General features: G+C 39.0%; 1 protein-coding gene across 1 annotated transcript in view; it reads right to left on the minus strand.

Moving 5' to 3' along the window:
- Positions 1-1,898: 1,898 nt before the first annotated feature.
- The window catches only part of OBI1 (ORC ubiquitin ligase 1), a 42,315-nt gene continuing 26,602 nt past the window's right edge, over positions 1,899-17,611 (minus strand). The window contains exon 6 of the mRNA XM_069601862.1: positions 1,899-4,634. Coding sequence (XP_069457963.1) covers positions 3,119-4,634 — 1,516 coding nt within the window. The 3' untranslated portion in view covers positions 1,899-3,118. The remainder of the gene's footprint in view (positions 4,635-17,611) is intronic.

The raw sequence follows: 17,611 nt of genomic DNA on the forward strand, positions 1-17,611 counted from the left end.
GCATCTTGCCACGTTCGCTTAGCCATAGCATTTTAAAGAGATGAGCAGTCAAAAGGTACTGTTTTTATAAAGACATGAAGTGGTATGTCTTTCCCCTTTACCACTTGCACATCTTTTTCAAACAGTTTTAGTGCTATTTTGAAATTCGTCTAAATGTCAGAGTTAATGTGAATCTTTATAAACTTAAAAGTAGCACACACATAATTCCCATCACTGAGCTTCCATTTAGGAGCAGACTTAGACCCAGGGCACAGGCAGGAGTTAAACGCTACTTGAAAAGAAACATACTAATATTTCCAAAATACTTTAAAAAGAATCCTTGGAAATTTCAAATCCACTCATCCTTTGGCCTGCAAATGTGAGCTCCCATGCATCTGACACTTGAGGGATGAAGACTACAACCTCTGGAGTCTGAGGCCCAGTTCCAGCACAGGGTTCTAAGCTCTGTGATCACTAATTCTCAATTCACTTATTGGTAAACTGGAGAAAATTCTTGGCTCAGTTTGAAAAGATTATACAAGACAGAGGCTAGCAGAGTACTTGGTATCAATAAAAGGTAGTTTTTATTTGAGTGTGTATATACAATAGACATATTTTAAAATGGGACTGGGCCTTCCTGATGGCTCAGTGGTACAGAATCCACCTGTTAATGCAGGAGACTCGGGTTCAATCTGTGGGTCAGGAAGTTCCCCTGGAGAAGAAATGGTAACCCACTCCCGTATTCTTGCCTGAAACATCCCATGGACAGAAGAGCCTAGTGGGCTACAGTCCATGGGGTCATAAAAGAGTTGGATATGACTGACTAAACAACAACAAAATGAGACTACCATATTTGTCATGACATTTGAAATTATGGTAAAGAGATTAGGAGTACAGAAGTGTCATTAAAATCAAATCCTGCACAGATTATTTCCTCTAATTGAGTAATGTCAGGTTATTTTAATATGATACATGAGTTAGTGTTTTAGAGAGGATGAAGCAGTGTTTCTGAAGCAGCTGGGAAATACTCCAGCCCAAGAGAGACACCCTCACCCCCATTAGGCATTAGTCAATCAGGCTACACACTCTGCATTTCCATGACACAGTGTCAGTTTGTATTAAAAACTAACACACTCATGGTGAAAAATAAAAAAAATTACAGACAGAATTACAGTGAGGTTTACCCCCAAGTTTACTCTATTCAGAAAGATTTTAGATTTCTACATTTCATAGAATTTCAAATGCATATCTACATTGTCAAAGATATTTAAATGGCGGTTATCTATGAAAGTTTATCCATTAACTTAAAGATTATCAGAAAGACAAAGTCATGCACAAATAATTATTGGAAAAAATATGATAGAACAAAAATTACGCTTTACATTAAGCCTTTTGTGTGTGTGTGGGGGGGGTTCTTATTATTTTTAAAAGCAGAGGTCATGATTTTCCAACTCATAAAAGTGGTTTTTTATATTTCTATGGTTTCATTGAATCCTGAGTCAATTATAACAAAGGTCAGCAAATTTCTCTGTAAAAGGCCAAATAGTAAATATTTTAGGCTTTGTGGGCCATATGGTCTCTGCTGCAACTATTCAGCTCTGCTCTACCAGTGCTAAAGGAGTCCTATCGGATAAACTGTAAAATGTGCAGCTGTGTTCTAACAAGACTTTGTCTAGGAATATTGAGATTTAAACCTCATATCATTTTCCTGTGTTACGAAATATTCTTTGTATTTTTAAAAACCATAAAAATGTATAAAACATTTTTGGTTCACAGGCCTTTCAGGAAAACAGGCACAGGCCAAAATTGGGACCATTGGCCAAAGTCTGCCAACCCCTGTATAATAAAAGCAATACAATAAAAAATGCTAAGTTGTACTGGTCTTCGTAGGCTAATTCAACATGGGACAACAACAAGGATTACAGTGTTTATGACATCCTTTATTCAGTTCACATAGAAAAGCATGCAGTATTAATGTAAAACAGTACAGTATTAATGTAAAATGTTCAGTGCACATTAGATAAACAAGTCATTAACATACAAACCATTTTTAAAGGCCTATCCGGGCATACCAAACATGTTTAGAATATATCTTTTAAGAACCTAAATTAAAAATTGTGCTTAGCTCACCTATTCTCACCCTCCTCTCAACATTCTTCATGAAAAACAATCTTTTTTTCTGTCCTACATAAAAGATAATCTTTTAGCCAACTGAAACTTCTTCTTCTTAAGTAAGTAAAACAGTGCAAGCAAGACTGCTACCATGCATACAGAGTTTCCATGAAGAACAGTAACATGCAAACAAGAACTGTACCACTCCAAAGAAAGCTCCCCTAGGGCATAAGTGGATCAAGAACTTGGCAATGAGTGCTTTTGCACCTGTATATCTGAAATAATGAAAAGCCACCATGTTTAATCTTCTCCAAACCTGCCTTCTTGCTAAAGTAGGCAAATTTCTGACTTTCAACACACACAAAAAGATAAAAGAATGAGAGCTACCAGACATAAAACAAATATTTTCATACAGAAAATGATTTCTCTCTTCCTAGCAACATATTTTCACAAAAACTGGACAAAACACATTGTTAAAAATGCAAACATATATGTAAAACCTAAAAAAAAAAGCCAGTGAGTACTGGACTAAGGTTTGAGTGCTGTTTCTCCATCGTGGCCTTGAATAAAAGACTATCACTAAACATAAATTAAAAGGGGCAGGAAAAAGAATTTCCACCCTAAGAAGCTTTAAAGAAAAGTGTCTTATGAACAGTATATAGACTGCACCAAAGCTTTTATTTAAGAAATCCAAATTCTGAAGATAACGGAGACTTACTAATAGGTCATTGTATCCAAATAGATAAATCAAGATTCAAGAAAACAAAATATACCAAAACCAGACACAAAAGGAACCCTCTCCCTAACTTCTCTGGTCAAAAAGATCCCTAAATGAAAATGAAAGACTAAACTCTTCAAAATGAACAAAAGTATCCAGGGTACAGGCTAATCCACCATTCTGACTTGACACCTGACTAAAGATTATCAATTCAAAATTGTACAGAGCTTTTATGAGGGGAAGAAAAAGTAACTTTAAAACCTTATATTCCTCTCAGGACAAAAACATAAATGACATCTTTCTAATTTGTCAACTTTTAGTTGCTTTTGATGGGCTGGCATTGGAAAGGCTGCTCTGGATTTTTCTTTTTGCTGATTGATTCACATTTTTATTCCTTTTTTCAGGCACAAAAGAAGCAGACCAAGGAGACTGAAGGTGGTTATGAAGACCAGGCATCTCTGAGGACATCTTAAACAAAGATGACCCAAACCTTTGATCTTCAAATAGCCGGTTTGTACTGCTTAACAAAACACCCTGGGAAAACTCAGTCTGAAACAAACAACTTGGTGGTTTGATTTCATTGGTTCCTGGGTTTGAACTGGAATGGAGTGAAAAATCTTCATTCATTTCTTGGTCAGATGGAGAGAGGAGAAAAAAAGAATTGGGTTTCCATTCATTTCCATTTTCTAACTGATCAGTAGTTAGAGAACCTTTAGAAAGGTTTGGTTTAGTTCTTTCTTCCAACTTATCTGTTTCCTCAAGGAATTCACTGCACTGAGATGACTTTGATAACCCATCCAAGTCCAGCGACTTAAAACCGTTATTACAGGGGCTCTTGCTGTTGTCTGACTCTGACATCATTGAATCCAGCTCTGAGATTTTGTCAAGGTAAGCTGCATCCATTGATGCTTCACTGGATGTTCTTGTCCGATTCATTTCAAAAGAGCGGAGAGAATTCAACCTCTTGGATAAACATGAACCTGGTTTCTCACTCAATTTTGAAGAAATTTCTCCAACACAATTTGCTATTGTGTTCTCTTCTGAGCTTTCAAAGTCCAAGCTGGGGGAATAGCTTGTGGAACAACAATCCCAAAACCCTGTCTTCGGGGAAGTAAAACACTCTGATTTCTTTTCACTCTCACTTCTATCATCTTCTGAAGAATCTTTATTACACACATTCGGAGAATCACAGAAATCATCAAACATCAATTTTCTAAGATGGTTTGACTGCTTTTTAGAACCTCCTGCTTTGACTACAGAGCTCTCTCTATTATCTGGCGTATTGAGCTGAAGACAACTAAGGGACAAAGGAGCACAAGAAGCTGGAAGATCGTAGAGTTCTTCATCTTTATAGGGCATGCAGTCACTTGGCTTATTTCCCCACTCTCTTTCCAGATAGGTATCCATACTTGTATCTGTCACAGTGAGCATTGTTTCCACTCGCTTCTGATACAGGTCTTGGTTCTTAGAACAATTTGGTTCTGTTTTGCTGGTGCCCTCCTGCCTGACAGAACTGCTAGAAGGTTTTGCCAGGTGAGAACTCGAGGTGGCTGAGCCTAGCTGCTTTCTTGCACCATCACCTTGGTTCTTGGATGCCATATCCTCCTCGGTGCCTTTGCTTCCCTTGCTGTCTGTAGAAAGTGCTCTCTGACAAATGGCATTCATCGCTTCCTTCTCGTCGCTTGAATTCTTCAGCTGTGTAATTTGAGACTCCAGTTCCTCTATATATTTATCACTTCGTTCCAGTGCTTTCTTGAGACGATTGGTTTCACGTTCATACTGCTCTACTTTGGACTGCAGAGCAGCTACTGTAAACCTTCCAAACCTGCAAGGAATGGAAGGATAGTTAACCTTACAGTTTAAGCTTTCTTCTTTCTAAAGTTTAAGAATGCAAACTGTCTCCACCCATCCTAATTTCATGTAACAGTGACATTTCAGACTGCTCAATGAACAGGATAAGAGCAAGGGCAGATGTACTATCTTCAAAAGAGGGTTTCCCCATTTATGTAATTACAAGCATATGATAATAATAGGAAAGACCTAATAGGATACTTCTGTGGTCAAATCACGCTAGTGCTGACAGCGAGGCAGAAACTTGCTGATGATTCCCCTCCCCAAGTGCTGGCGCTATCAATCCAGCTCATATATGCATGAAGAGTTACACCCTAAAACAATGGCAAAGATTTATGATAACATTTGAACAGTGGTCCACATCTTGAAATATTTACATTCAATCATTTTCCTATCGTACAGCAGTGTTTTACAATACATTTCTTATACAATGTCACCTTGTCAAACATAAAATGCCAATTTGAAATTCAGAAATCTTAGCAGTTCCAGCAGGGAGTGGTTTTAAATACTTATTTGGACCCTTTCAATTACAGCTACCCTTGATCTGAAGTTTTCACTTGGCCTTTTTGAATACTCGGCTTTAACTCATTTCAGCTCTACTTATTTTTGGCATTTTACAACCGTGTGGGACATCAATCTCATTTCTTCTAACTTTGAGATACAAAGTCAGTGCTTGAGATTCCAATGTAATACACATTAAACATTTTCTGAAAAGTATGGGAAAAAGAACACAACAATAATTCACTCCTCTCACTTGGGATTATCTTGGGTTCACTATTCCCTTAAGAATGAGTACTGGGTTTGGCTCAGAAAGCAGTTTTTGAGCACCAAATGTTTGGATGGTGGTATATTTGGAGTTGATGATAAAATGTTTGGTAGGACTGTCCAGCTCCAAGGGACATAAAATATCTACCTTAAATTCTATCTGATCTGGCCACCAAGGAAAATTACACCTTTCAGGAAACTGCTTCATAGGAGTCAATAAACATAGGTTTTATATCCTAATCCCATGAAAAATAACTTCTCTCCACAAAAGTATTTTAAAAGGCTTTTTATTAATCATTTTTTCAATGACTTAAATAGACATCAATCTTAAAGAATTCAAGGATTGTCTGTTTGGAGCACGGTACTTGAGAAGGTGATTTTTAAAACTTGCTTTAATCTATGGATTTATATTTTTCTTTTTTTTTCCCTAATTACAAAAATAATTAAAATTAATAAAATGTACTAAGTATTAAAACATAAAAAAGGAGAGGGAGTCAACAGTAACTGTACCTCTTTGAGTCAACCACTGTATGTTCTATGACTCCCACTCAGCACCCATCACCTCCTCCTAAACTAAAGCCCAATTCACTCCCCAGCTCTCCCCTAACATGATTCCTGCTCTTGCACTGAGGGACAAGAATAAGGGCAAAGGTAAATATAGACTCATAAAATCTCAGGATTAGAAAGGGCCTTAAAAGACAGGTTGCTGAATATTCATCTACTCCCTGCAATTAACTGAACTCCCAAAAAGAGCATACTCCCTTCAACTTCTAAAAATCAAGCAGGCACCACAAGTATAACAAAAATAAAAGCAACTACAATAACTAGCCTCCTTGTTTTAAAGACAAAGTTTATGATTACGAGTATTTGGTTAAATCAATGATGGGTGGTTTTCCTTCTTCGCCAAAGGAAAATAATTTTTGTTTGTAAAGGTGGTATTTGACAGAGCGGCAGTTTCTGCAAGAGAATTTTAAAAGGTGGATAAAGACCTTTAAGTTCATTCAGCAAAAATATATATGTGGGGTTTGGGGACTTCCCTGGTTGTCTAGTGGTTAAGACTATACTTTCAATGCAGGATGTGCAGGTTCAATCCCTGGTCAGGGTCCAAAGACCCTGCACAGCTTAGTCAAGAGCTAAAAAAAGCAAAACAAAACTGTGAGTTCCTGACTGTAACTACTCTGGCATAATGAAACCCACATACTTTTTAACGGAAAAACTGTGCAGCATGTTTAGTTAATGCAAACAGCAAAAGTGACAGTCTTAAATTTGCTTACCAAGATAAAACTTTTTTCTTATGCAGTTTTAATAATAAAACTATCCTCAAATGAAATATCAATAACCTCAGACACGCAGATGACACCACACTTACGGCAGAAAGCAGAGAAGAACTAAAGAGCCTCTTGATGAAAGTGAAACAGGAGAGTAAAAAAGTTTGCTTAAAACTCAACATTAAGAAAACTAAGATCATGGCATCTGGTCCCATCACTGCATGGCAAATAGGTGGGGAAACAATGGAAACAGTGACAGACTATTTTGGGGGGCTCCAAAATCACTGCAGCCATGAAATTAAAAGACGCTTGCTCCTTGAAAGGAAAGTTAAGTCCAACCTAGAAAGCATGTTAAAAAGCAGAGACATAACTTTCCCAACAAAGGTCCATGGAGTCAAAGCTATGGTTTTTCCAACAGTCATGTATGGATGTGAGAGTTGGACTGTGAAGAAAACTGAGTGCTGAAGAATTGATGCTTTTGAACTGTGGTGTTGGAGAAGACTCTTGAAAGTTCCCTGGACAGCAAGGAGATCCAACCAGTCCATCCTAAAGGAAATTAGTCCTGAATATTCACTGGAAGGACTGAAGCTAAAACTCCAATACTTTGGCCACCTGATGCAAAGAACTGAGTCATTTGAAAAGACCCTGATGCTGGGAAAGATTGAAGGTGGGAGGAGAAGGGGACAACAGAGGATGAAATGGTTGGATGGCATCACTGACTCAATGGGCATGAGTTTGAGTAAGCTCCAGGAGTTGGTGATGGACACGGAAGCCTGGCGTGCTGCGGTCCATGGGGTCACATTGGACACAACTGAGCAACTGAACTGAACTGATCCTCAGATGAGGAAAAAAATCAAATCAAATAATGTTACTAGACAGTAAGTCAGCTATTCCCATAGGATGTCCTTGGAGACTCAGTAGTGACAAATAAGGAATGTTTCCCAAAATATTAGCAGCTTCTTATTCTAGGTTTTAGCCTGAAATTCAGATATAATGTCATTTTATGATGCTATATTTGATGATGCCCTTCATTTTTTACTATTATGTTTTTTAAAAAAGTTAGTTAACAAATGTTCTGAGTTGAAGTCAAAATGATAGCCTAAGTGTATTTTTTGTATCACTTTGGAGAGAAAGCCAAAGCGGCACGAGAACTAAAAACAGAGGCCAGCAACAAAGCAGATCTGAGAGGGACAAGCAAGGAGGAGTCACTGATGGAGCTGCTATTTTCTAAAAGGTCACTGCCCTCAATTCTCCAAAGTTCTACTTCAATACATAATATTTTGAATGCTGCTGCTGCTGCTGCTGCTGCTAAGTCGCTTCAGTCGTGTCCAACTCTGTGCGACCCTATAGACAGCAGCCCAGCAGGCTCCCCCGTCCCTGGGATTCTCCAGGCAAGAACACTGGGGTGGGTTGCCATTTCCTTCTCCAATGCATGAAAGTGAAGTCCCTCAGTCGTGTCCGACTCTTATCGACCCCATAGACTGCAGCCCACCAGGCTCCTCCATCCATGGGATTTTCCAGGCAAGAGTGCTGGAGTGCCATTGCCTTCTCCAATACTTTGAATAGTCAAACCTTTTTTCCATGCTAATAAGGACCCTGGGCTGGTGGGCAAACCAAAAGATATATATAGTGAAAGTCAATGAACTGATCAACTAAATTAACTGATCCATGTAGTTTATCTGTTTTCTGTCTCTCTTTCTCATTAGAACATAAGCTCCAAGTAAGCAGGAACCATGGTTAGCTCCCTAGAATAATCCTCGGTACACAGTAGTTTCTCATTAAATATTTCTTGAATAAAAGTTATTTTCTTACTTTAAGATACATCAATGCTTTACATCAAGACAGAGCCAACACCATAGGATAATCCAAAGGTCCTTGGGCCTCTTTTACATGTATTGTGAGTCACTATATTAGTAAACTAAATGTTCCATGTATCTGACTGTTTATTTCCTTTCTTTTCTACTGACACCAAGGAAAGCAACAGAGAATGACATACACAGTAGAGTTCTTATTATACAGGCTTGCTGTTCTATACTCCATTTAAAATAACTTTCCACTTTCACCTTAGGAAGAGAATGAAAACATATGAGACTTCTGACATATTTTTAGCTTACCCTAGATACTGATATTAAATTTGGCAAAACACAGTTTACTTGCTCATATAGAAATAACAATTAGAGATGCATAACTGATGCTATACTTCCACGGAAGAAAACAATGAGGATAAGAGCTTATTTAACTTGGGTTTTAATACTTCTTTATTCTCTAATTCAAGATATTTCCAGAGTACATAACATTAAATGAATCAATGCCAAGGCAAGCTAGAGGGATTTCTAAAATCATTTACCATACTTCCTTTTCCTGAGCAAATTTCAAAATGGAGTATTTTTATAAACATTCCATTAGAGACCAAAGGCTTTGATTTTCAAAGCAGCAGTGATGGCCAAAGGCTTCATTACGTCAGAGAAAACAGAAAGCAGTTTGGGAGCTGCATCTGATATCAGAAGTATGTTTTGCTAGAATCTAAGAAGTTTAAGGGATTTTCCCTCTTGCAGCGTTAACCGATGTACACGTTCTGGCTGAGGGCTCTCCTGTCCAAAAAACGACATAGGTACAAGAGTGTTCCTGTCTCTACTAGAAGTAAGAGAAATCAAAGTCCTACTGGTTTGACCTCTGCAGTATTATAACTAGAATAAAGGCATCTCTAATAATGAAAAAGTCCCAAGACCACATTTTCTCATAGCTCATCATACAGGAGGAAAAGAATGTGTTTGAAGGGGTGAGAGGAAGCAAATGTGGTAAAAAGAATAAATATCAGAACCAGGTGTGAAAAGAATGAACCTCTAGAGCTCTTTGGCCATTAACTAGCTGTGAAACTTGAGTGATTGAGTTTGCCTCTCTAGTTCTTAATGGTAGCCCAAACAAAACGGATTAATGCGGCAAGCCCAGTAGGTTGCCAAGACCACCAAATTTCAGAAACATCTTCTTTTTTTTTTTTTAATTTTTAGTTTTTTATTTTTTAAATTTTAAAATCTTTAATTCTTACATGGGTTCCCAAACATGAACCCCCCTCCCACCTCCCTCCCCAGAACATCTTTCTGGGTCATCCCCATGCACCAGCCCCAAGCATGCTGCATCCTGCGTCAGACATAGACTGGCGATTCAATTCACATGATAGTATACATGTTAGAATGTCATTCTCCCAAATCATCCCACCCTCTCCCTCTCCCTCTGAGTCCAAAAGTCCGTTATACACATCTGTGTCTCTTTCCCTGTCTTGCATACAGGGTCGTCATTGCCATCTTCCTAAATTCCATATATATGTGTTAGTATACTGTATTGGTGTTTTTCTTTCTGGCTTACTTCACTCTGTATAATCGGCTCCAGTTTCATCCATCTCATCAGAACTGATTCAAATGAATTCTTTTTAACTGCTGAGTAATACTCCATTGTGCATATGTACCACAGCTTTCTTATCCATTCATCTGCTGATGGACATCTAGGTTGTTTCCATGTCCTGGCTATTATAAACAGTGCTGCGATGAACATTGGGGTACATGTGTCTCTTTCTAAATGTAAGATCAGAAACTATAAAACTCCTAGAGGAGAACATAGGCAAAACACTCTCAGACATAAATCACAGCAGGATCCTCTATGATCCACCTCCCAGAATGCTGGAAATAAAAGCAAAAATAAACAAATGGGATCTAATTAAAATTAAAAGCTTCTGCACAACAAAGGAAAATATAAGCAAGGTGAAAAGACAGCCTTCAGAATGGGAGAAAATAATAGCAAATGAAGCAACTGACAAACAACTAATCTCAAAAATATACAAGCAACTTCTGCAGCTCAACTCCAGAAAAATAAACGACCCAATCAAAAAATGGGCCAAAGAACTAAATAGACATTTCTCCAAAGAAGACATACGGATGGCTAACAAACACATGAAAAGATGCTCAACATCACTCATTATTAGAGAAATGCAAATCAAAACCACAATGAGGTACCACTTCACACCAGTCAGAATGGCTGTGATCCAAAAATCTGCAAGCAATAAATGCTGGAGAGGGTGTGGAGAAAAGGGAACCCTCCTACACTGTTGGTGGGAATGCAAACTAGTACAGCCACTATGGAGAACAGTGTGGAGATTCCTTAAAAAATTGCAAATAGAACTACCTTATGACCCAGCAATCCCACTTCTGGGCATACAGAAACATCTTCTTGAGGAACAAGAGGTGCTCTGGGGAAGTGAGCCCCTCTGCCTCATGTACCTTTGATTTTATATCTTTTCCTAATTTGGCACCTGAGCTGAGAGTGAAACAAAGTAAAAACAATCTCTGGATCTGAGCCAGCGTTTGTGATTCAGCCTGTGACCAATCGGGTCATTTCTCTCCAAGTTTGAAAGTGACTGTGCATGCGTTACCCACTTCACACACAGACAATAAAACATAGAGTTGTGCTGTGACATGACATTTTTACAAAAACGGAAATTCAAAACACAAAACTGGCCAACAAAGATGAGATGTAGCAAACAAATGGTAAAGTGATTAATGCTAGTAGTCAGTCAGTTGAGTTGCTCAGCTGTGACCCCAAGGACTGCAGCACACCAGGCTTCCCTGTCCATCACCAACTCCTGGAACTCCATTGAGTTGGTGATGCTAGTAGTAAAGTTAGAATCAAATGGAAATATAGAGAAGAATAGCTGACTTAGGAATGCTGAAACTGTTGCTATTTAAGAAAACCTAGGTAAGCCAGAGGAACTGGGAAAGGCGAACTTACTGATGCAAACTTAGGTATACGACAATTTGTTGAAGTGTCAGAAAAATTTCTGCTTTTATTATCATAAGCTATATGATAAGAAGGCAAGCACAATTCAAATTATTGTCCATAAGTTTTCAATAAAGAAATGACATTCCAATTCTCAATGCTTCTATATGTAATTCATTGTATATGTAAATATTAAGTACTAAATAGGTATCAGTTTTATTATTTTTTCATCTTTATATACTTTATAGAGATTCAATGTTTTGATAAAATTATTAAAGTTTATAGAACAATGTGATTTTTCTCACTGATTATTAAGATTGCTTTGCATTGTTTTAGGTTCAATGGTCATTTTTATGGTTCTGCACAACATGGAAAGTGAGGATTACCTGTAGTAAAGTAATGCTTGGTATGTGGGAAAACCAAGTAAACTTAAGTGAGTCTCAAACAATTGTTTTTTAAAGAACTATTACACATACCTAAGAAAAAATGACCCGTCATAGAGCACATTTTATTGCAGCGCTGCCTGGCTACACAGCTGCAGTTGTATGCCTTCTCATCCCCTGACTTGCAGAGACACCAGCAAGTATCTTCTTCACTTTAAACATGGAGGAAAGGCAGACCTTCAGGAGAACAAAATTTTCTATTGTTCCCTTCCCTCACTATTTTCTCATAAAGCATGATGTGCGAGCTGGAGATTCCTTAAGTCTGCAAATGCCTCTCTTTGATTCAGTTCAGTTCAGTCGCTCAGTTGTGTCTGACTCTTTGTGACCCCAAGGACTGCAGCACACCAGGCTTCCCTGTCCATGACCAACTCCTGAAGCTTACTCAAACTCATGTCCGTCCATAGACCTGGTGATGGCATCCAACTATCTCATCCTCTGTTGTCCCCTTCTCCTCCTGCCTTCAATCCTTCCCAGCTCGGGGTCTTTTACAATGAGACAGTTCTTCACATCAGGTGGCCAAAATATTGGAGTTTCTCTTTGATTAGACATAACTTAAGTGAGTAGTGTGTAATAGGAGCTCCTTGGGACCTGAGTTTGGCTAGAAGCGGGAAGAAAAGGAGAGGTCCCAGCATGTGCTTTGCCATGCACATGTGTGGAGAGAATGGGGAGGGGCGTATTCCAGGGAAAGCGTACAGGGAGGACCAGCACTGAGGGAGCTCCAGCCTGTATCTGCTGGTGGGGGCCTTTCTCTAACCCGCTCCCAATGACCTGTATGTGTGTGACCTGTATCTATTCTCATCCTTCTGTGTGTAACGGAAGGACTGGGGAAAGCGTTCTGTCTTTAAACTGCAAGAGAAGCTTTGGGAAGTGCCCTAGACATTCAGCCACTGCTGAACCCAATGACTTGCCAGGGTTTCTTCAAGAGAGTTTCTCTGTTTAAAATGAAAGACTCAGTTATGAAAATGGTACATTTCTTGAGACTTTGGTAATCATAAAAGTTACTATCTATGGCCAATCCTGTCACAATAGTTGAGTCCACAAAAATTTATTAAGCCACATGAAGCCTACTGAGAGAGAACTGGAAAAAAACCTTCCCTCCTGAGGACCCAAAACAATGTTTCCATTCCCTGGCCCAACATCCAAATAAATAAATAAAAGTGAACTCTGGGGATGGACATTACCAAAAGTGTAACAGGTAAATCTACAGTAGTGTAAGTGACGATTAATGACAATGATGGTGACAGTTAACAGCAGTAGTCACAATTTACTAAAGTTTACTTGTGTCAAGTACATTGCTATATACTTGATATATATCATCATGTCACCTTTATGAAGCAAGAGCTATGTTTCTTATTTTAAGGATGAAGAAATGAGACACTTAAAGCACTTGTCTCTGGTCCCAGGTTATACAGAAAGGAAGCAGCAGGAAGCCAAGTCTGCCTAAGTCCAAATACCATGTATGAAACCATGAGATGCCCAAACGTGAGATCCCTGCTTAAGTAATATCAGCACCTATTTATACTATGACATAGTGAAAATGCTAGCATGTCTACTGAGTGCCAAGTCTAGCAATGTTGTAATATTTATTAATACATACATTTGCTAATATGGAGAAGAAATAACAAGATGTAGGAAGACATTCAGATCTGTCTGCACAAAGCCAATAAACATTTATCAAACATCTATCATGTTCTAGACATAAGTTCAAGAGCATTTTCAAGCTGCCAAAGATCATTTATTAAAATGGCCTTCCAGGAAACTGTAGCACAGATCAACCTGGCAAATGCCAACCCAAAAAGGGTGACTATTTTAACCAGAGATATGTAAACTAAATCTGAACTAGAATCATAAACTGGAAGCTCCATCTTTAATTGTTCTATGTATAAAAAACATACATGATCTTCTTGTCTACCTCATGCACAATCAGCAGGCATTTTCAACTACAAAGAAACAAAGCTACTGATGAAATGAGCAAAATTTTAAATGCAAAAATTTTAGGACCTAAATATCACATAGTACTTACTTACACAGGAGTATAATAGGAATAAAAAACATAAGCTATGCTACACTGCATCTTAGTTTTATCCCAAAACAGAATGTGCTCCAATATCTGCAAGAATTAAAAAAAAAAAAAAAAGCCACAGTTCCTCCCTAAAGACAGAGGTCAGCCCTTGCAGCCATTCCTTTTTCCTCCACCTCTCAAAAAATAAAGGCAGTGTCTGGATTTGCAAGTTTTCAAACACAGAACCGAATTTAAAAATAATAGTTCATATTACTAATACGACTTTAAAGAAAGCTTTTGTGTGCATATTTATATTATTAAACTAATCATGCATCGGCCACTTCAATTCTACCTAGAAATTCTTAATAGAGAACACTCAAGTGTTGGGCAGTATATGCAAATTGAAAAGGAATATGTTCCTTTTGTGGTAAGTCTCTGAAAAGGGCCATCCCACATCTATATTTGCTGCCTGTGAAGATGGACTACTCTTTTTACTGTGAAATAAATTCCATTCTATTTGATAAAGGTATTTCAGCTCCATAGAGGAATGCCCTAATTTTCTATCCTCTAAGAGCAGCCTTGAAGTTGACACGACATAAATGGCGATCCTAATCTTTCACAGAAGGAGAGAATCTTGAGACATGCTATTTCGTATCTTTTTATAGTCCTCAGAGGAATAAAGGATTTCATACCTTTCCCCAAAGTATACTAACCTTAACAACAATAAAATCTCAATAGTATAAAAGAATACAACTGTGGTTGGGGGAAAAAAGCATACTTAAAAATCTCTGGACTAATACGATCTACACATTTGTCACTAGAGTTAAATCAATCTCTCTCTCTCAGTATGAGGAATAATATGAAACAAAATAAAACAAAAAACTGTGATACAGCCACTCCGTAATTATTACTCAGATGACAGTTACTGAAGACTAATATATGCTGAGGGGCGATGAGGAAGAAAACAAAAGGACATTATCCTTGTTCTAAAGCAGTTCGTAATCTTTCTGACAACCTTACCGCTTAGTCATTAGCATGCACTGCAGGCTCCTAAAATATCTTATCAATACAATAAAGACAAGGTGACAGAAAACTGCAGTAACTGTCCACCCCCAATTAGCTGAATATCCAGAGAAGGGCCCCTCAGGCGGCTGAGGGGCCTGAGCACACCCAGCTGTCACAGTCTGGCCCCAGGGTATCATCAGGCTCCCCTGACAGTCTACAAGTCCCCCTTCCGGGAAAACCAAAGGGCATAGCAGAATCAGTCAGTGGATCAGGCTGGGGTCAAATACCAGGAATCATTGTGTTTGTCAGAGCAGAATCATGAGAAACAAAAAAGGCCAGAAAAGGTCAGGAAGAGAGAACAGCCGAGGCCAACAAGAGCAGAGGTGTTGCTGAGGAAGCTGAAAGCCAGGCGTGGTACTGGTGGTATGTCTTGAGACACAGTTGAGGAGGAGTTTAGACCTGGGAACTAGGAAGGGGCGCAGCTCACAGTCAGCATGGAGACGGGTAAGGGCAGGAAAACCTGTTCAACTGAGGAGACTCAGACTCAAAACACAAGCCCTGGCACTGTCTCCCCTCTTCCTCTTTCAAACTCTCAAGCTCTAGGACAATTTTGGAAGACTTCAGGGAATCCCTCTGCTCCCCTCATTTGGAGAATGCCAGGAATCTCTCTTTGCCTTCTTAAACCCTATATACCTTAAGCTTCAAGAAAGCTCAAGTCTTAATTCCCTAGTCAGTTCCCTCCAAGCAGCAGTGTAAAGCATTAGAGTGTGAGACTGCTATGTCCTTTTGTTATGTCCCAGAGGAAAAATACACATACACACACACACACACTTTATACAGATACACACTGAGTTCATCACATACACAAAAAGAGTCTTGGGAATTCCCTGGCAGTCCAGTGGTTAGAATTCTGTACTTCCATTGCAGGGGCATGGGTTCTATCCCTCGCCAAGGAATTAACATCCTGCAAGCCATGTGACATGGTCAAAAAAAAGTCTTAATTCCAAGGAGTTGGAAGATTAACTGAGCATGACAGTCATGGAACTGATCAGTATACAGCATAATCCTTAAAACAATACAATAAAAGGACAATAGGAAATCTTAAGAGAGTCTCATAGACAAAATGACAACTGGGCTCAGTCTCAAAGGATGGGTAGGGATTAATCAAGCTGAATAAAAAATGAAAGGGTAATGGAGAGGACCAGGGGCAAACGAAAAGACATGAGCAAAGGTACATGTCACCACATGCAAATCCAGGCCCAGTGAGAAATTCATCATGGCCACAGCAGCGTACTTGAAGAGGAAGGCTGGAGAGGAGCTAAGAAGGCTAAGCTAAAGTCCTATTAGTAAAGAGGCTCATGTACTATACTAAGAAATCCGGCCTTCAATTTGTGAAAAATGGGAAATCGCCCAAGGTTATTAACAAGAGTGAGATGATCAAATTTATATTCTAGAATTCAGGCAACATTCAGCAAATGCTCCAGAGCTGTGACAGGACAAGAGCAATGAGGCAGAGGGCTATTAAAATTGGCTAAGCATGAAATCACGTGGATTGAAACTAGTGGGAACAAGAAGAAGAGGCATTACACAGGAATTTAATAGACAGGATAGAATATACTGGACAATAAGGAATGGGATGAGAAGAAGCAGTGGAAAATGCGGGAAAGGAAGACTGAGGTTTTTATCTCGGGCAACCAGATATGTAGTAGAGCCATTAACGAGGACAGAAACAAAGCGAGAGGATAAACAATCTCTAACGTGGGATGGATAACGGATCCAGTTATTTAGACGCAAACCTCTACCAGTTCTCTGTGCTACGTGGTGTGCCAAGGACATACAATTATTTCATCTTCAAAGTGGTACATTATGCACAGTTTACATAAAGAAAGTAATGGCTCCAACAAGTCAAGTAATTTATCAAATGTTATTTATCTGTTTATTTAATTACTCAACAAGTATGTATCAGGTGCCTTTCAGGTGCTGGGGTTTTGCAAGTGAAGGAGATGGGCAGCAAGGTTAGAATCAAGTCATACAGGCTTCATTCAGATTTCATGTCACCTCAGAAGGGTTATTTGAGAACAAGCCTTCTGTACTTCAAGTTAGTTGTTTGAAATATTTAAGAATTGCTAACAATGTATTTCGGAGCTGCAATCTATGGGGTCACACAGAGTCGGCCACGACTACTGAGCGACTTCACTTTCACTTTCATGCACTGGAGAAGGAAATGGCAACCCACTCCAGTGTTCTTGCCTGGAGAATCCCAGGGACGGGGGAGCCTGGTGGGCTGCCATCTATGGGGTCGCACAGAGTCGGACACGACTGAAGTGACTTAGCAGCAGCAGCAACAATGTATTTGCAAACATTAGTGTGAAGTAAATTAAATTTCATGTTGAATATTTTCAAGCATTCAACTCATAAAGCCACCATTAAATGTTAAAGAAAGGGAAGGAACGAAGGGAGGGAAGGAGGGAGGGGAAGCTAGGAAGGAAGCGGCCCTTTGCTTCTGCACCTTCTACTTCTGCAGTCTTGACTGCAGTGATAAAATTATGGCATGGTGAAGCAATACAGCATAAGATTATTAGCACAGACTCTGGAGCCAGACTCTCTAGAACTGAACTCTGGCTTTGTCTACCTTCTAGCATTGTGATTTGGGGGAAGATATTTAAAATTTCTGTACTTCAGTGTTTATCTTATGAAATGG

This window comes from Ovis canadensis, chromosome 10 (genome assembly GCF_042477335.2).
Source record: "Ovis canadensis isolate MfBH-ARS-UI-01 breed Bighorn chromosome 10, ARS-UI_OviCan_v2, whole genome shotgun sequence".
NCBI lineage: Eukaryota > Metazoa > Chordata > Mammalia > Artiodactyla > Bovidae > Ovis > Ovis canadensis.